The sequence below is a fragment of the Ciconia boyciana genome, chromosome 4 (assembly GCF_034638445.1).
Source record: "Ciconia boyciana chromosome 4, ASM3463844v1, whole genome shotgun sequence".
NCBI lineage: Eukaryota > Metazoa > Chordata > Aves > Ciconiiformes > Ciconiidae > Ciconia > Ciconia boyciana.
The window spans coordinates 52,256,750-52,277,476 of record NC_132937.1 but is presented as its reverse complement, the minus strand read 5'-3'; the positions used below and the strand labels follow the sequence as shown (position 1 = coordinate 52,277,476).

The following is a 20,727-nucleotide window of genomic DNA, read 5'->3' as shown; positions in this document are numbered from 1 at the left end:
CTGGCATGCTGCTTTTGGCTCTCGGAGATCTGAGGTAAAACCATCCAAGGAAACCCAGGAACTAGAACTGACTTGACCTAGAGAAGAGAGCTCTGCTTTCTGCTTTCGGGTTGCAGAGTGATTTGCAGAGTGACTTGCTGAGAGTGCTTTGCTTCAGCCTTCTTTCCTACCCTTCTGTAAATAATATTTTGTGTTTTTACATCTGAAGTGCTCTAAGGCAGGCCTTTTTTTCTTGCTGTATGTTAGAGGATAGACGGTACATAACATGAATAGATCCTGATCTTGAACAGGTGTTTTTCAGTGCCATTGCACTGCAAATATAACACAAGCAGTTTAACATCTATACATATATGCCAATACTAAGGTTTTTATACATTCCTTGTTAATATTTGCACTGCACCAATAACCCAGACCAGTTTAGTTCAGATAAAAGTGTCTGCGCAGCCCAATCATTCCAGTACTACCATTTACTTAATTTTTATCTGTGCATTGACACAGACATCCTTAAATCATTTGCACCATATCTGCTGCTTGCAAAATGATTTATTCTTTGTGAAGAGCTGCAGAAAGAACCCTCTGTAAACAGCAGTAATAAAATGATTTTGCTCATATTCTTGCTACAGAGAAGAGAACCCTCTGGCAGAAACTTAAGATGCTATCTGGGCATCAAACTGTGCTTCAGCCACATCAGATAAGAAGGGCAGAATACACCTTCACACATACATGTATGTTTCTTTCTTTCAGGGCAGATTGGGGTAAAATTTAACTGAGACTTAAAAGCCTTTTTTCTTTTACCTTGAAGGTAAAAGAAATTTCCTGAACTCCCTTTTTAAGCAGGCTTTAAGGGAGGTAAATTGGGCCTTTCAGGCACTTAAGTTTTCAATTTTGTAAACATACATGTGAGTAATTTAATGCAATTTTGCTTATATGGATAAAGTTAAATACAGACATTACAGGATCAAGACCACAGCTGGAACTTTTAAACAGAAAGAGCTGGTATATCACTGGTCTAGACTTAGAGAAAAGGCACTTCCTGGCAAAGGAAGTGAAAAATAGCTGAAACAGATAAAAGCAAACAGAAAAAACACTTCTGTTGTGTTGTTATAATCCAGAAGGAATTATCTTTAGATTGTTTAAGTTAGTGTTATATTTTTAAATTCTGCAGCAAATTTTTGCAAAGAGCTGCAAAAATATATGTTGCTTCAAATAGTCAAATCATGTGTTTGAAAGGCATTGCCAAATGTGTCAGACCCTTCTGTGTCAATATAATACAATATAATACATAGGTCTGAGTATCAGCCCGATCTTGTAACTCTCTGAGCAACTAAAATAAAGAGAAAAAAAAAGAAGGAAAACTCAAAATGTAAAGTCCTTATCTTTGCTGAATAATTTTGAATGACTAGTACCAACATGCACCTGATACAAGGAATTTTAGTTCCAAAGGTCAACTGCTTCAGTTCAGTTTGTTGGCCAATAAAGATAGGAAGTGAGGATTCAAGTTGCACTTCTAGGCTACTTAATTAACTGCCTACCATCAAATTAATCCTCTTGACTCATTGTTGCTCCACCATAATGCTGCACATGCTTGTGTAAATATGATGCAAGGACTTTTTGCAGGCATACCTCAGAGCTGATCTTGTTGCAGATGCCAGCATTTTCTATGATTTCACTCCTGATAATTGTGGGAGAATCTGCCCTCCCAGGGCACACCTGACACTTCAGGAAGACACCAACCCAGTGGCGGAATTAAATTGCTCTCAGCTGAAATTAGAGAGCAATAAAGCCTGTGCTTCCCGGCTGTGCTTCCCTTAATGAGATCATCACACGGAAGTCAAGGCATAAATACACTCTAATGTTGGTGTGTGAACCCCATTCTTGCTGAAGCTTCACGCACTTCTGTCTCAGGATTGACCTCAAGATTAGAACAAATTTTAAGTCAAGTGAATTATGCAGTAAGGAAAAGCTCTAGATCTCCAGTAACTGTGCTAAGTCAGTGCCTTACAAGGATGTTTCTAGGCAATTAGTTTACTTCCGTTATCAGGCAATAAACTAATTCCCTGGAAATTAAAGTCAAATAACTCCATACATCTAGTACAGATCACCTAAGTTTTCAAGACTAATAAACAGATTAGTTACAAACTTGTCTACTGATAGACTCTTTCTGGTAGAAACAGGGGTGTGTAGAGATTAGAGTACCTAAATGGCAAATTAGCTGAAGCAGAACTTCCTTTTAGTATTTTCAGATTAGGATCAATGTTTGTGATGTTCATTGAAAATATCTTTTCCTTCTCCCAAAACCTTCCTCTGAGTGATGTTCTAGCAGATTTTTTTTCTTACATGTTGCATAGCATGATAATTTTGTAAAAGACACCTCCAGTTGAGGGTCTAGTAGTCTTTAGATATTGCTGTTGAGACATTGATGTCTAAAATCATAAAATATGTCAGTTCTAATGTTTTGCTTAAATCATCATTTTGTTTACCAACCTTACAGGATGCCATAGTGGCTTTGGTGCCTGAACAGGATGTAGCAGTGTTAGTTAATCTTGAGAATCTGGGGCACAGAGTTTCTTTACCCTAGGACCTTTTATTCTGGGTTAGCAACATGTCTGCACTCCAGCAGCTGCAGACCGGCTGTGAAGGAGGTGAAGCAAGGGCTAGTGCTCTCTACCAGATTCCTCCGGCTGTGTGAGCACCAGTCTGCCAGTTTGCAGTGGTGCTGCTGCAGGCCTTGGGTCGTATCCCAAATCTGAAAGACCAAAATTAGACTTAACTTTTGAAAACATGGGCCGATATGATGTCTCCAGATCCAGCTTCATGCTTTAGCAAACTTTAATCAGCTTGCCTTTTCCTGTTGTGATGAAATAACACTCCCTGTTTTGACAGTCTCTGGCTTTGTGGAATGGAAAGTAAAAATAAACAATGAAGACCACATTGAACATGCTAATACACAACCTCAAATGTTTCCTTAATTCCTAGGCCTAAGCTAGACAGCTTATCCAAACATTTCCTCCTGTTGACTCCTTCTGTCCCCCACACCATCCTGGGTTACTAGATTTTAGATAGGAACTTCTAATACACATAATCCAGATTGAAAGCAGAGTTTCATTAGCACAAACTCCCCTATCATAATTGTAATCTACAGTAAATGAATGCAATTAGCCACACCAGGGTCTCCCCTGAGCCCTCCCCTCCTCTGCACACAGACAGCAGCCATAAGCTGACACTTATAAAGCTAGCACTCTACCTTCACGGCGATAGCAGCAGGTCTACAGGGCTGCACTTTTCAGGATCATGTCACTGCTTCTCCTTCAGCTGTTAGTGCTCTCATGTCTTGGAGCCACAGAACCACAGGGAGATTCACCGCAAAAGAAAAGCAGAAGGGCATTTCAGCACCTTTTCTACCTGGACAAAAATCTGCTTGAAAGCCAGAGTTTTCGTGAGCTGGTGGGGGAAAACCCAGTAGGTATTGAGGAAACTCTGGGAGAACCAAGCTTTTTTGTAGCAATTCCACAGACAGCATCTGAAAGTGAGAAGCAAGAGGGGAAAAAAATGTCCAGATTCATCCTTCCCAACACAGAACTCCATGCAGACCAAAACCTGAGAACCTGGGCAGCACCCAGAGAGATCTCTCCTGTGGAAAACTTCTCTCCGTCCCACTATTCCAGCAAGAGAGAGGCTGAACTGCCCTATAGAAAAGATGCCAAGAAATTTTGGGACCACTTCATGTTAAAGAAAAATTCAGCATCTGAAGAGGTTGTCCTGCCAATCAAGACCAATGAAATGCACCAAGAAAACTGCAGAACCTTGCCTTTTTCCCAGGTAAGAACAGGTGTCCAAGATCAATAAACCTGTCCCTTCCCCTGCCTCTTGTAATCAGCACCCAGAGACACATGGGTTAGTTCATTTGCTAAGTCACAGGGACACTTCAGAATGCTCAGACATGATAAGCAGCTGAAAAACACTGCTGAAAAAGGCTGAAAAAGCTTTAGTCTGATGAGACAAACTGGTAAATTGCAGCACTGGAAAGCCACATGTTCAATTTTCAGAGAGTTATTGATTCTTTTATGCAAAGATGTTCTGACCTAGCCTGAGCAAGCAGGGCAGTGGTGAGTAATTATCTATTCAATGAATATACTTCTAAACAGTTTATATATATGAATTACCTGTATATATATATGTATATACATATACACATATGTGTATATACAAAAAGAGTCCTGGGGCAAGTATTTACAGGATAAGCTGGTTGTTTTCTTACAGTTAAGCAAGGATTCCTTTTTGCTGTATTAATCAGAAGGCTGATGCATACATCTAATTCTGTGCTAGGAATGCTGGAGAACTGGTAAATTGTCCCATGCACAGATGAAGCCATTCTGTCATATTGTAATATAAAGACAAGCAAACAGGATAGATAGAAGTGCTGTAGTCCTCATAAGGCAATACCTATTCTCAGTGTTTCTGTAATCACAGTCCGTCAAGGACCACATTTTTTCACATCCCTCACTAAATTTATTTCACTGGCAGACATATGCAAATATAGATGTGGCCTAGAAACTTGTACCTTTTACTTTTTGTGCCATGTAATATGGCAAGCTTTCTCCAGGATGGCTGCAGTTATGCCAATATAAAAGTGCTAACTTCAGTCTAGATTTTTATGGTTTGGGAGTTGATATAGGCTCTCCTGATACAAGGAACTGTTATTCTTGCAAACCAGGAGATTACAGAACTTCCATTGCACTTTTTAGATTTTCCTGAAAAAAAATGCTAAAGAACATTATGCCTCTTCTACATGGAAACAAATCTCCAAGATTACAGTTTAGTCTAGCTTGTGGTTTATATACAAGAACGTTGGGCCAAAATGATGTTTTAAGTCCTGCTAAGTGGGTAAGAGTGCTTAACCGTGTCAGAAATGTAGAACTCAAAGAGCAATTAAAAGGTAAATATGACAAACCCACCTATTGGATTTTCCCCTGTCAGCTCACAAAGGCTCTGATTGAAGCAGATTTTGCCTTTGTGGTTCAATCTAAGAATTACCCATAGAAACACTAAAGTTTCCTTTTAAAAGCTCTTATGTTTTACTGCTTGCTTGACTTAAAAAATAAACATGTTTAAAGTAAATGTTCTGAGAAGAAAAAATATAGTATTTGGGGGTTTTTTTTGCCTTCATGCCTTCTAGCAAAGTCCATGGGCCATTCATGTACTGGGAACTTCAAACTGCTTTCTATTTCAGGGTGTTACTCATGAGAGCTGTGAGAAGGTGATGGTACAGAATAATCTGTGTTTTGGGAAATGCAGTTCCTTTCATGTTCCTGGTCCAGAAGATCATCTTTATACCTTTTGTTCTCATTGCTTGCCCAGCAAGTTCTCCATGAAGCGCCTGGATCTCAACTGCACCAGTTCTGTCCCAGTGGTCAAAGAAGTCATGATTGTAGAAGAATGTAAATGTGAGACTCAGAAGACTAAAGACCCTGCGACTGGATCTCTACGGTCAGACTTGCATGCAAATGTACACGAGCACAATTAACCTCTGCAAAGTACTTCTTAACTCCTTGATCATACAAATTTGCCAATGAAAAACACCAAAGAACTAAAGCTTTCATCACACTGGTGCACAAAAGTATTAAAGATGTAGACTGCCTACTTGAACTGCTTCTCTGCTTTAACAATAACTTTACCTAAAATGTGACAGATGTTTCCTTGCAGCTGTTAAAGAAATGGAGATGAGATTACTGGGCTTTTGTGTAGAGTTCTTACTTTAACAAGGGAAACCTTTAAAAAATTTTCCACTCTTCCTATCACTGTTTATAGGATGCTAGTAAACAACAGCTGAAGAACTAGCATGATTTATCTGTGCAAAACCCTAATGTATTGGCTGGCTTACATGGCCTTTGCTTGCAGGGACTGCCAGTATAGCTCTACTGGCAACACAGATGAGGCTTTAGTCTCTTCCTTGCAAAAACAGGTCTACTTTTACATCAAGATAGTGGCTGGAGAGTGTAAAATATAAATGGACATAAGGCAGATAGAGAGTTGTGGCTAGTTAAGGTCATTCTGATTGCTCCCAGCTGGAGTACAGTTCCCCATGAAGACTAATATACCTCACAATTTACACACTTAGATAGTGGTTGCAAAGGATATTTTGCTATAGAAACCACTTACTCTCCTACACGCCTGCATTTGCTCCGCATGGTTTTTTTATTGGAAGTGTAACACAGTAGAAGGAGGAAAAAAAATATAAAAAATGCTTTACTCCCACAGAAAACATCATAAATGAACAGATTGTTATCATTATTATTTAAATTCACTGTGGAAAGACAATGCACGTTTTCCAGTCTGATTAATTTTAACGTTGTCAGTGACACCAAGGTAAAGTTTAAGTAATGTTCTCAACACCTAAACTAAAGCAGAAAAGGCATTCATGAGATAGAAAATCTGCAGGAGGATTTTATCAGCATGGCAATATCCGTATAGCTTTATAGGAACAGCCAAGAAAACTCTCCGTTAGGAAAGGTCTGAGCCTAGTGCTAGCCAACACAGCACCAGTGGCTGTTAGCTGAGCTGCTGCCTCTCTGCTCTCTCCAGCTGCTTTGCCCTGGATTTGTCTTGCAGACCTGGCACACCAGACAGTGATCAGCAGCTAGATCCAGCAACTAGACTTCAGCCTGTTTCTAACCCAGCTCCTTCAGTCCTCTGGGAATCTGCTCCACTGCTATTACCAGACCCTCAGACCTGGGCCCCTGTTGTTAAACTATCCACAGCTCTTTTTTGGGGTATTGGAAATCAGTATTGATATAGCTGGTCAATTCAAGGGTTGGGTACATGATTCCTTGTATTTGAACTGCACTGTGATCAGAAGCGTCTTAATAGCCTGTCAAAAAATATGCTCAGCATCGCTTTGGAGTGCAAGGCGCATGTTTAATATTTACTGAAAATTGCATCTAAATGATACTCTGATACTGGATCTGAACTGCTGCAATAGCTGTTTGCTTCTGCAGGTCACCTGCAGAGAGCAAACTAAAGGTTAGTGTATAGTTATCTTTCACTATATATAAACCTGTTTTTAAAGAATAAAAATTGTATACTGAAACTGAACAAAGCCTTCTCTCTATCCTTTTACACTAAGGACTGATGTGCAAACTGTGTATGGCTGTTCGTATGTTATGGCATGACAGATGATGTCATTCCAAGTAACAAGCTGTCAAGGTCTTATCATCCCTGTATTGAATGCAACACAGGAAATACATATTTTAACTTAATATTTATTCTAGCTTCATTATGCTGATTGATATTCTCAGGATGCTAGTGCAATGAACTAGCACCCAGATTCAGGAATTTACCTTCACATGTTAGGCTGCATTGAGGATGAATGGGCTCAGGTTATGACCAAAGAAAGAAAAGCTTTTCTAACAGGCAAAGTAGCACCAGCTAGCAACTGTACAGTTTCAGAGAACAAAGTAATTCTTTACGGCTCATGTAGAGATTTTTCCAGTAGAGATTCCTCCTCACTGGGCATGTCTAATTGCACAGTCAGCCCTAACAACTGGTGCTTTGTTAAAGCATGCTCTGTGCAAGTGGAAAAGCTAAGAAACAACTCTCTGCCTTACCATAAGGTCCAAACCTCAGCAGCTTATCAAACCTTTGTGAATTATTGTGTGTGATTATTAGTGTTCATTTTTAATCAAGCCTAAGGAAGAAAAGCACACAAAGCATCAAAGGTCCCATTTTTTATCTTTATTCCTAACATTATTTTTTAATCTGAAAAAGCTAAATCTTCTCAGGTTTCTAATCACTGATGTTTTAAAGCTGTGTGAATATATAAGAGCATTTGTCCGCATTTTCTTTTTTTCTGCAATGCAAGTATGTTTTAGGTTTGATACTTGCAGAGAACCACTTGAAGGCAGGACCTACATACACTCCCAGTAAAATCACAAGTCAATTAAAAAGAAAAAACCTTCCAGTCTTGTAATTTTGATATGACTGACTGCTAAACTGTGACTTTTGCACATAAGGACAGCGGAACTGAAGCTATATTGTGGACTGTAAAGTATGCAGCCTAATTTTTAAAGCTCCTTCTGTGTGCTGAAGCATTATTGCAGTCAAAGAAAGCTATTCACGTAAGGAGTTTGCAGGACCAGACAGTGTGAATTTGCACAGCTGAAAAGTCGGTGAAAAGAGGTAATGACAGCTGTAGTAATTGCTAATTAGATTAGTGCTGTAGGTTTTTTGGACGAATGTTTAATTAACCCAGAAATGACTGGTTGCATGTAATTAGCACAGTATTCTGCAAAATCAAGAATGTGTTAATTGGATCAGATTTCTCAGCCTTTAAAAATTCTGTATTAGGAATAAGTTGTGCCAAGGGGCTAACAGGATTTTGCTCTCTCAGCACAACTATGATCGCCTCTACTAGCATAATGATGTGGGTCAGAAAGGTGAGGAGTGTGATCCCTATCACTATATGGATGCTTCCAGTAGTAATGCCATTATAGCAGCAAACCTGCATGAGTTTTACTTGTGTCCATTCAGATGTTGCATGCTTTCTGTAATGAAAGCTTTTCCAATGTAACTATGCTTACAATGGAAGTGCTGTTAATGTGATCTCTTCTATTTCAGTGTTCCTTGTGCAAACCTATCTTGCAGAACAAGACTAAGCCACAGTTGCAAAGCTGTCTGAAAATTCAGCTCATTCCCAAGTGGAGTTTGTACACTTCTGCCATTTTATTTTATTTACTACCTCTTTTCCAAATGGGTGTGCTTTACCTTGAAAATAATTGAAGAGAAGTGCTGTTTATTCTAATTGCTTAAGCAAAATAAATCTTCAATACAGGCTATTCTCTTAAACAGGGATTTTATGCATCCAGCTTTAATGCCTGTAATTACATCAAACACTGGAGTTACATCAAACTCTTCATGGAATTGTGTGCAAGCATATATTCCAGGGAGGAGCCTCTGATGTTGCACTCAGTACTTCATGCTGTGCTTGGTACTTTGTTCACCATTTATAAAATATTCACAGCTAACCTCATGGCTGTCAGCTAACAAGCTTTAGCACGTTTTACTGACAGGTGGTGAAATCTCTTGCAGTACTTTCTCCTAAAGGTACTAGCTCCTTGCTGCAACAGCAAGACGATGAGATTCCCTACTCAGAGGGAAGCTCCCTGCCCACCTGTACAGCTGCATAATCACATCATGTTCGGGATGTGCCTGGGAGCGTGTGCTGTGCAGGATGGTGCATGTGAAGAGGTGTGGGGTTGAGGCTACCTCAGGTCCTCCATCAGGCAGCTTGCCAGTGGAAAAAGGAAACAGCGATAGTGAATTACAAATATTTTGCATTTGCTGTTTTACTAAACCTAACTGCTTGAATATCTGGTATGCAGCCACCAACTTCAGCTCCCCTGAAATCTCTCTCTGGCAGCTGCACACGCTCCTTCTGCTCAGATAAGAAAGAATGGGGATGAGAAGACTCTGTAGCTGGCGCGCTGCAATATTGATAAAAATATTAGTTGTCCACACTGAGAACAAAATCATCCTGTTTACAGTGTATCGTGCTCCATGGCACCAGCAAAATGCACTTCAACTTGAAAGACAAAAAATGGACGAAAACCTAAAATCAATAATAAGAAAAGTCAGGGCCAGCCTTGTTTCTCTAAGGCCTTTCCTGAGGCATTTTCATTTTGCTGGTTTAGATTATTGCTATTATGAGCCACTTAGTCTGATGTTCTGGTGGTGGCTGCAGCCTGCAGGCAGGGTGTTCAAAGACAGCAGGCATGAACCTAAGCTGCCTTTCCGAACAAGGCAGTATCTCAGCTTAACCCTCTGCTGAAGCTGGTTCAAACTCACCTCACACTGCAATAGATAGGGAAGCACTCAAGCAGTCTGTTGCCCTGCCTGGACTTCAGACAGCAACTCCCGGAGGGAGAGAGCTAATGCTAGGACATCTGCAGCTGGACGTTACCGGAGGATGTTACTCCTCACACCACTGAAGTGCCTTGGATGAAAATTAACTCCCTAAATTAGACCACTGCCTGGTCTAGCTTAGCCCCCAGGTAACCTATCTGGGCTGGGGGATCAGTAGATTTCACCATGCCTACTACTGAGGCAGACAGATTGGAAAACATATCTTGCCTTTGATTTTTCTGGTGATTAGGCCAGACAGAAAATGGAGCCCGAGAGACATTTTCCTTTAGTTTAACATCTATTGCCTCATCCTCAGTATGTGACATAGTGACTGACAAAACTTCTGGGCCAGGACAGGTTTTGGTTCAGCACAGCAGGTCATTAACACAGACCTCTGTCTTCATGACATGGATCTTCATCATATGAACAATTTTGCTCCCATTCTAGAGTCCACAAGTGTCTCCTAAACCTCAGCAAGGTTTACAAGGAAGTGAGCGATGCAACGGTGCTGCAGAAAGGAAGTGGCAGTAACAAACTGCACAATTTAGAAGGATCCTGGAAGACGAGTACTGTTGCGAAGGCTGATTTCTCAACCTAGGAGATATCTGTGCACAGACAGCACCCCTTCTGCACATCAATCAAGGGGCAAAATTGGGCTCAAAATGAATCCTGGAAAACAGTCTCATGGAGCAAGGGGCTCGTAAGCAGTAAGAATCACGGGAGTCACAGTGCATACCTCCCTCTTGCATGCGCTCTCCATAACAGAGCATCAGCTGTTACTGCACATGGCTTGATTTTAGCATGCTGATTTAATATTTACAGAGTGCCAATAAAATTTGTATGATGACAGCTGGTGGCTCCTGTGGTAATTTATAAACAGCAACAACAACACAACATAGACATCAGAAACTCCAAGAGGAATTCTACACTATTGTGCAGTATTCAGCACTGAAGAATGTGGCTATTTTTCTAATTTTGCAGACTTTTAATAACCTTTCTGTAATATATCCATACTGGACTTCATGTAAAGTTGATATTATGTGAAGCTAGTATTTCCCCTAGGTATGTTTCTTCCTTCGGAACAGAGTTCACCACAAAGACTCATTATCTATCTGGATTTGATACTCTGGCAAAAGTGTCAGGTAACTTCTATAGTCCGAGCCTTTGCAAGTACAACTGGGAAGTCCAGCACATGATTGTCTGCTTTTCTTCCTGCACTGTGCTTCCCCAAAAGAAATATTAACAAATGCGAACTGCTGTGCTGACGACTGAGCCAGAATAGGCTTCTGCCCTTGTTCCACAACCTGTGTTTACTCTGCACATCCATGAGTAGAAAAGAGTAAAATACAATCTGTCTGACAAGCCTACAGATCTAATGACTGGCCATTATCAGTGTACCACTACAGAAACACAAATACCTGGCATTTGACTAGAAGATGACATTATTGACTGATCCTTTTTCATTCTACAAGAAACCTTCATCGGTCATACTATACTGCTTTATTTACCTTTCCATTTTATTTCCCAAGTTCTTGATCTCTTTTCCACTCCTTGGTTGGTTGGGGTTTTTTTTTCCATCTACATGTATTCTTCCAATCAGTGAAAAGTTTTCACAGCTTATTATGTCTTTTACATATTGGCATAAGTTCATATGTGAAATTTGTCATGGAATAGAGGCAGAGGCTGTTTTTTATTCCAACAACCTTTCCAGTGATTCTTTTCCCCCTGTTTTTTGACAGTCCAGTTAATATGTCTATTATTTTCAGTGTTCCCTGTTCCTAGGGACATATGTAGGTTGTTCTTGAGGAAGCGCTATCTTCTGGTTTACCTGGAACATGCTTCATTCTCTTTCCAGACAACCTCCAGTTCCTGCTAAGAATATGTATTTTCAGGTCAGAGCAACTTTAGCTTGAAATGTCAACAATTGCCCTGTGGATTGTGGACACTGAAAAATAAATCAGGGCAAGGTCCAAAAGTCTTGACAAAAGCCTGAAATCCACCTAAACGCTAAACTGACCTTTTGGGTACCCTCTTTTCAGAATAATCATATTATGATTAAGTTTTAGGAAGAATGTTATCAGTAACAAAGAAGAGCTTTCTGTATTGGTGGTGATGGCTGTATTACTCTTCGTCCATTTCATCCATCATTGTGTAGGAAAAATGCTCCTTGGCAAGAGCCCATCAATTTACAGTGGGAACCATGCCACTCAGACAGATGGGGATACCTTTAGGTAGCCAAAAGATCATGTATGTGCATCAGCAATGGGTGCTCAAGGCACGATTCCCAGCTGGGAACACTGAAAATGCTGTCCGTTACAAGCTGTCTGTGGCTCTTAGCCACTGCTAATCCCTCGCGGGACAGAATTATCTTTTAAAAACAAAGATGGGTTTCTGCGGCCATGTGAGGGCCCTCTGTGAGGAAGTGGCACAGCACAGCAGGGGACCCAAGTGTCACGAAAATTTCACAACTGGCCTGTGCTGACCGAGGAGAGAGGCTAGCATGCAAAGTATAGAATTACGAGAGTAGTTCCTTATTCATGCGCGTGAGGTGTCCTATTCAAATTGGGGCACACCAAATGCAGTTTTACACATTGTCCTTATACATAGGGTCCTTACACCTTTCAAGTGTTCAGACACACGATTTGACCACTCGCTACTTAACACACACATACTACTATTTTGAAAAACAACTATAATTCTGTGGTGCCATCATCCATCTGCTTCTTTCTTGATCTAGGTGTCCCTGGAGTTGGTCTTTTTTATGATGCCAGTTAACGGGAGGGTTTCACAGAGGTGTTGAAGGGGCTGGGACGCTGGCGTTCCCTTGGTAGTCCAGGCGTATCCTGTCTTCTTTGTGGATGGCTTTAAGATTCTGAGAAACAAAAGGTCCTTATATTCAAGGTGAGGGCTGTCCTTCTGCTCCTTGCAGTGAGCTGGGGACCTTCAGTCATGCATTAACAGTGATCATGCAGTATACAAGGTAAAATAGGTCTCTCTTAAGAAAGCTAATACAATTTCATACTATTAAGAAAGTTCATACAATTTCATACTATAAAGACTAACTAGTACAATAGTTAGGGACAGAGATTCTCCTAACAGGAGCCGGAGGCCGAGGCGGAGGCTTTGTCTGCAGCGCTTACGTTTTACCAGGAATTGCAAAGGGACGCTACAGAGGTGAAGGAGAGCGAAGGACCCATCTTTACTAAGGTCTGCGCTAGGGAACGGGCCTGCGCCAGTCAGCTCCAATAGGGGAGCAACACGGCTGCTCGCCCCAAGGCGGACGGGGCAAAGCGGCTTCCCGCAGCCTCGGGCCGGGAGGGGGAGGCCATCCCGGCAGCGCGGCCCTCCCGCCTGCCCGGGGAAGGCGCGGCGCAGCCGCCCGCCCGCCTCCCGCCGCCCGGCCCTGAGAGGAAGGGGGCGGGGCCCGAGCCGAGCTGGCCCCGCCCGCCTGCCCGTCCTCCCTGGCGGGCTGTGGCCCCGCCCCGCCGCCCGTGTGCTCCCAGCGCGCATGCGCGGCTCCACCGGCGGAAGCGGAAGGTGCCGCGCCAGCGGCAGCGGCAGGGGTTGGGCGCGCGCGGGTGCGCGTGCTAGGAGCGGCCGAGGTGGCCCCCGCGGTTGCTATGGAGAGCGGGGGAGAGCGGGGCGCGTGAGCGCGCCCCCTCCCTTCTCCTCCTGGCCTCGCCCAACGGTTGGTTCCGCCTCGTGCCGCGGGGAGGGGGGCGGTGGGGAGGGGCTGTGCGGCCCGGCGGGTCAGGCCCTGGCGGCGACAGCCCCCGCCGTGGCTGCCCCAGGGGCGGCCCGGTGGCCAGGCCTCTCCGGCAGCCTGGTGCCCGGGCGCTGCTCTCCAGCCAGGGGCTCGACGGAGAGGCCAGTGCCGCCCTGCCTGCGGCGGTGGGATGGAGGGCGCCGGCCGCCCCTCGGGGCACGGCCCTGGGAAGGCTGACTGGTAGTAGGCTTTCTCTGGGCTGCGGTGGGGGCTTCTGTATCGCCAGTCTTGGACGTCAGCTTTGCCTGTATTAAATCGTCTCCGTTGCCAGTCTTGGACGCCTGCTTTGCCTCTATTGACTTTAACTTCAGGAGTGCTCTTTTCTGTGTAGGGAGTTGAGGGAGGGAAATCCCTAGCAGACTTCATGAGAATCGCCTTCTCTACGAAATAAATACCGTTGTCATTTTCATGAAACTCCGCGATGCTGCTTTTTTTGCTAGGTGATGAGGAGGGCGTTCGCTGTTTTTGAGGTGGTAATGGAAGAAGTGCGTGATTTTGTTGGCTGTGTGCTCCGGCAGCGCGGCACGAGGAAATACAACGCCCTCTGACCTTTCTCAGTTTCACACTTTCATTTTTCAGCTCCAGTAGTTAGTAAAATGAAATTGTAGGTCTTCGTTCCCTCTGCCCTGAGGATCCAAACACTGATGTGCCTCAGTAACATGTATTATCTGTCTGCAAGTGGCTGTTTGGTCAGTGGTAGGTGAAGATAGTTTTCATGGATTTGCGATCAATGGGGATATAGTGTGTATACATTAATATCAAGCCACGTGCCAGTCCAAGCCATGTGGCATCTCTCATGAATGCAGTAGATGTTTACAGGTATGCCTTGCAAATCCTGTCTATAAAAAAGAATTGGGTGGGAATGTCTTGCCTACCTTAACCAACCTGTCAACAGCCACCTAACAACTGGGTTCCAAGGTCTCTACTAACAACCGTCTATTGTATAATCATGTGCAATGCCAGGTATGTAGGGTTTGTCACGGCAAAAGTATGCTGCTGCTTGTATTAACTGGTTATTCAGATACTAGTATTGTTAAACGGAAGAGCTGAAAAAGGCACAATGGTAATTCTGACACTTGATAACATCACATAAGTGACTTCTTTAAAATGTAGTGTCCACTTTTTTTTTTTCTGGTGAAGTGTATTTTTAGTTTTATATCAGTAATTTTTGGCAGTAATTCTTAAGATTTCAGGAAGGTCACAGATCTAAAATCACGGCTGGATCCACAAATTGACGGAGGCTGTTGATATGGCCTTGCCTTAGCTATCACAAATATTATAGCAAGCACTCTCTCTTGTGTTTCTAGTCTGTTCCTTTTGCTGTCTGAATTGCTTAGAATACAGCCTTTTTAGAAAGTGGTGTTTTTCTCACTCTAGAAGTGTATTTTTATAGAGCATAGTATTGTCCATTTTGTGTGGGGTCTTAAAAATGTGTTTCATAGTGAACAATACTATGAATTATTGATCTGTGTCATTCTGGACTTGTTTAAGCATTTGTGAAAAAAGTTCTGGAAGTCAGACTTCACAAGTCTTACTTTTCTCACTGAAGTAGAAGTCCAGGTCTAAAGTGAGGCAGAATGCGTAGGATCTTGGTTTCTAGTTGTGTATCAGTGTAAAAAGCGTAAAAGTGCAAGGAGCAGGATGTCACTGGAGCTGGCTGTCATGCTGCTTACAATGAGAAATTGAGTAGTGCTTGTATTGGGTTTATTTATGAGACAGAATTTTCTAAGTATGTTTTGGGACAGTCTTGATGCAAAATTGTATCCTTTTTTTGAAGTCTGCATTCAAATAGGCCTGTTAAAACAATCTTTCTTTCATGTTAACATTTCTGGTTAGTGCAAAGCTTTCTCGTTTCTCGGAATTGACTTTCTGCCTTGCCTGACTCATTCTGTGGTCTCATTATTCAGTGGATGTTACATCAGAAGTCATATTGGAGGTGACTGTAGTGAACAAATACTGAGTTTATGATACCATAAATTGAATTGGGCAGAAAGAAAAGGGTTAGGAAAAAATGCTGTCCAGGCATCCCATAGTAAAAGTGTTTTTTAGAAAGGCAAGAGCAATTTTTGATCATATAGGAAAGACTCAGTCATGTTTTGGTAAATCTGAAGCATTGCACAGCCACAGCTACTGTTTGCTTTCAAATGCTTTGTGTTTGAGATGTTTATTTAGAAAAAATGACTACAAACTAGGGTAAGAGGGAAGAAAACCACAAAACCGCCGACATTAGTGTTGTGTGTTTTATCCTAAATTCTTTCGCCTGAAAATTTTTAGGCGTTTCATGTGTGAATACTGAGCATATACAGATATAAATCACTTAATTGTTTCTTTTCAACTGTTTTGTTGAAAACCTGCTCATAGACTTTTTTTCCTCCACATATTGTAGTTATCATGAATGATGCATCCTAAAGAACAGAATTATTTGGGACCAATGTTTCTTTGTTTTGACATTGTATTTGAAAGAGTAAATATAGTTGTTTTTTTTAAAAGTATGTTTAAAAAGACAAGGCTATAAATTTGCCTTGTCCGTGAGTTAGATTGGAATCTAGTACTTCTACCTAATCATCAGAATGTGGACGTGTTAGGCTTTCTTGATTCCCCCCACCCCCTTACATATTCATATATGGTACATAAACCAAGAGGGAGAGGGGAAAAGCTCACTTTGCTGGAGGAAGTCAATATATTAACATTGTTTATGCAGTATTGCTGAAAAAAGTATAATGAAAAATATAAAACTTATTTTATCATTATAATAGCCATGCAGGAAGCAAGTGTATCACACTTTAAAGTCACTGAAATATGCTGGCAGTAGTGCAGTTTTATAAAGACCCTTCTCTGAATACTCCCTAGAAATGGCCTAGAACTGAAATTCGAGGAACGCTAGTTAGAATCAGCGTGTCAGTTCAGACATGAGAGGCAAAGGATCTGGAGATCTCTGCCAGTGATGATGATTGTTTCAGTATCACACTCTTTTCTGTCTCTTTCAGAAAAGATACAGAAGACGATGATGAAAAATCCCTTCCTTGAGAGTGGGGTCTTTTTTAGCATAGTTCCAACTTAATGGTGGAACTTGCCATCAAAGGTAAGGGAATGGTGGGGAGGGTGTTTGTTTTTGTTTTGGTTTTGTTTTGTTTTAATTATAAAAGTGAATAATGTCATGCAGGCAGAAGTTAGTCATTGAGTTATAAAAATTTGGGATATATTTCCATTATAGGCATTCTTACTGTTTTCTCCAGAATCTCTCTCACTACTTATTGCTCACACATTATACTTAGTAGGTCACAAGGAAACAAATATTTCAGTACATATATCTCTCTGTTTTGTTTGTTGAGCTGGTATTTCTCCTGAGGAAGCACTGTGAAGTCATGGAATCTGTGCTGCTCTGGTAAGATGGAAAACAGATGGATTCCTTAGCAGTCAGCAGTGTTGTTAGCTGCTTCTGGTTTTTTTTGGCCTCTGTGTTTCTGTCACTCTGCATGATTTCCTCTTTGTAAATCCGTGCTGACTACTCCCAGTCACCTTCTTGTCCTTCATGTGTTTGGAAACAGTTTACAGGATTATTTGCTCCACCTTCCCAGGGATCAGGGTGAGGTTAACAGGCCTGTAGTTGCCTGGATCCTCCTTCTTGCCCTTGACAAGGGTTGACACTTACTTTCTTGAGTCCTCTGGAACCTCACCCATCAGCTTTAAACTTTCAAACATAATTGAGAGTGGCCTCACAATGACAGGGCCAACTCTCTTACACTGATGGTGGCATCTCATCAGGTCCCATGGGGTGTTATGTCCAGTGTGTTTAAAGGTTTCTTAATCTGATCCTCCCTCACTCAGAGTAACTCTTTCTTGCTTCAGGCTTTCACACTGGTCTCAGGGGCCTGGGATTCCAGAAAGCAGGTCTTACCCATAAACAGCAAGGTAAAGAAGGCGCTTTGACCTTTTTGTATCCTTTCATCAGGTACCCCACCCCATTCAGCAGCAGGCCCACATTTCCCCTAGCCTTCGTTATGCTCATTGTGTACCTGTACAAGACTTTCCTTTTGACCTTCATATCCCTCATCAGATTCAACTCCAGGTGGACTTTGGCTTTCCTAACCCCATCCCAGTATACCTAAGTGTGCTGTTTCTGTATCAAGCATGTGCACACACTTGATGTGGCCCCACTTCACATCTGTTTTGTTGATTATAAGATCTCTATTGTCCACATCATCCTGCATCCTTTGCTTGCAAAGCCTGACCACCACTTGCTCACTGGACCATAGGTCACCACCTCCCTCTCTCATCGTTCCTAGTTTAAGCTTCCCTTAGCAGATTGACCAGCCTGTTGGCAAAGATGCTTTTACCCCACATAGTGTCAGCTGGATCCTGCCCCCTCCCTCCCCTCCCCTCCCCGCCGTTCTTAATCCTCGGAGAAGTTCCTATGGATGTAAAAGCTGAGTTCCAGCTTTTGACATAAGCTTCACAGCCACTTGTTGGTCCGTGGGATCTGTCTACTCCTCGTCAAGTCCTTCCCCTTCACGAGCAGGATGAAGGAGACACTACCTCATCCCCAGGCCCTGGCCCTCGTACTCCAAGCCATGCAGTCATGCTGATATGCTCTTGGTCTCCCCTGGCCATATCCGTGGTGGCCATATCTGTGGTGCTCATATGGAGGAGCAGCTGAGGGTAATAGTCTGAGGGCCAGACTACTACCAGCCTCAGTAACAGCCCATCTATGGTATCCAGGACCCAAGCCCCTGGCAAGCAGCAGACCTTGCCAGGTGACAGGTTGGGCTGGCAGAGGTGCCTCTGTCCCTGCAGCAGGGAGTTTTCCACCACTGTTTCTTGCCCTGTCCTGCCCGCACTGCCACAGGACTCAGGCACAGCCAGCTTGGAGGCTTCACTGGACAGAGCTCCTTGTCTTTGCCTGCCACCAAGGTTCAGAACCTGCTCTGTAGGTCAGAGCTGCAAGGGGAGCAGGAACCATCCTCCCGGCGCCGAAGCTTGCAAGCTCCCAGGCTTCGCCAGGCTCGGCATCTCCATGCCCAGCCTGACAAGCTAAGGCTCTGCCTGCATCTCCTTGGTGCAGTGGGGGTTCCTGTAGCTGCAGGGTCTTGGAGGGGATCTGGTTCATCTGCTTTTCAGCATCCCTGATGTTGTACATTCTGCTTACCTCCTCCCACAGCTTCTCTGCTGGGTGAGACAGATCCTTATCCATCAGTGCAAGCTTAGAAGGATATAAAATGTTTTTTGGTTCTAAACCTGATGGTTCCCAAAGCTAACTTACAACAGAGGCACATTAAGAACTGGCAGGTTCAGGAGTATAATACTACATCGTTTATATGTCTAGAGACTGTGCATACATGTGTAGTGTATTACCACCATGTATACAACAGACTATGGTGCATGCATGCTACCTATAGTAAAATTAAAAAATAATAGTAAATATAGGCCTAAATAGTTTCTATGATTATCATGAACTTAAAAACAGTTTTAAGGGCACAGTAGCTGTATTCAGTATGCAACATGGATTTATAAAACAAGTGTTAGCAAATTTGATGCATTTTTAGGATAAAAATAAGCAGTTAATACTCTGCTCTACTTGAATGGGAACACTGTTGCACTAGAAGACAGCAAACAAAGGGTTATGATAAATGGTGCATAGGAGAAGTGTGGAAAAATGTCAGATAGCTTATTTGGATCTGAGTTTGATTAGAGATCTAGAAAAAGAAGAAAACAAGACATTAATGAAACTTGTGGATAATATTAAGCAGAGAAATAGTGAATGCAAGTGAGGACAGACAAACATGAAACAAGTAAGCAAAACCCCTGGAAACAGAGATGCCTGACTGCTAAACAAGATGAAATTTCAATGCAACAAGTAGAAGCTGAAAGGAATGGAAGGAAATCCATCTGAAATGGACAAGTTCCCTGTAGCCTGAAATCAGGGAAACTAATGAGTAGGAGAGTCACTTGGGGTTTATGTGTGCGTTGAAATATTAAGATACATATATGAAGACATATATGTGTGATTATGTGTGATTAATAGAAAACTTACTATTACATGATACCTCTTAATTATCTGCATGAAATATGTTAGGGTAGTGTGGTTCCCTTCTCTATTGGTTTGCTATAAATGCCATGAAGGAGGTTTTTTTAAGCAGGGAAAAATGTAAAATTCCTTGCGAAACTTGTGACTATTTTAGCATACAAGCTTTTAAAAAATAATCTTGAAATATAGTTGGGAGACTACAATAGGTAGGTGGGATGAATCCTTGTATAACATAAATCATTCCCTGTATTTCTTGTTTGCTTTGCAACCTTTTTATTTTGATGGGAGACTTCTTTTCTTTAATGTTTATATACTTTGCTGCTGACAGTTGCTTGCTTTGCCTATGACTTAATAGTTTTCCCAGGTACTTGTTTTACTTGCATTTGGATGATAAATGTTACTTTTTAGCGAGATACAACTAGTTAACAAAATCATAAAATGTTTCTCTTCCTGATACTTGAACAGTGTGTATGAAATGTCTGTAAGTTTTCATTTAATTCCTTAAATCGATAGCTGACAGGTTTTTTTGTTTCCTATTTGACTGTATGTGGAACCCTGTAGGTTGCATGATACAAGTTAATTTACTATTTTTTAAAAAAAATTTATCTTTCTAGGATAATATTTTCTTCCTGGGTCGTGACAGGTTATTACCTGTTTGTGTTCAATGGGACGACGAATTCACTTTGTGGTTGACCCTCAGGGCTGGTGCTGCATGGGCCTGATTATCTTTGTCTGGCTGTACAATACAATCTTCATTCCAAAAGTCATCCTTTTTCCTCACTATGAAGAGGGACATATTTCAGTTGTGGCAATTTTGTGTAAGTGAATTTAACTTAGCCCTGTTTAGTACTAGTGAAAATAGTATCTTTGGGCAGTAGTTAACCTATATGAGAAAGGTCAGAAAATAAAGAATAAGGTGAAGGATAAAGATAAAGGATAAGAGTACTGGGACGTATCCTACATTTTTGTGTTCTGAAAAGTTGAAACACTTCATTCATTTCAAGGTGTTATGGTAAAACTTGTTTGTGTGGGAACTGGG

The 20,727-nt window shown here is 42.0% G+C and overlaps 2 protein-coding genes across 6 annotated transcripts in view; both read left to right on the top strand.

Annotated features, from left to right (window-relative positions):
• Window positions 1-3,291: 3,291 nt before the first annotated feature.
• CER1 (cerberus 1, DAN family BMP antagonist) lies at window positions 3,292-5,524 on the top strand. The gene is made up of 2 exons (XM_072860596.1): window positions 3,292-3,819; window positions 5,231-5,524. The coding sequence occupies exons 1-2, from the start codon at window positions 3,292-3,294 to the stop codon at window positions 5,522-5,524; spliced, it is 822 nt and encodes a 273-aa protein (XP_072716697.1).
• Window positions 5,525-13,424: 7,900 nt separating this feature from the next.
• Window positions 13,425-20,727, top strand: part of ZDHHC21 (zDHHC palmitoyltransferase 21) — a 44,395-nt gene continuing 37,092 nt past the window's right edge. For 4 of the 5 annotated variants that reach the window (XM_072859766.1, XM_072859764.1, XM_072859762.1 and 1 more), the window contains exons 1-3: window positions 13,425-13,585; window positions 16,651-16,745; window positions 20,303-20,506. In XM_072859766.1, coding sequence (XP_072715867.1) covers window positions 20,353-20,506 — 154 coding nt within the window. In that variant the 5' untranslated portion in view covers window positions 13,425-13,585; window positions 16,651-16,745; window positions 20,303-20,352. Of the gene's footprint in view, window positions 13,586-16,650; window positions 16,746-17,512; window positions 17,576-20,302; window positions 20,507-20,727 lie in introns of all 5 variants that reach the window. The other variant, XM_072859763.1, reaches the window with a different exon arrangement.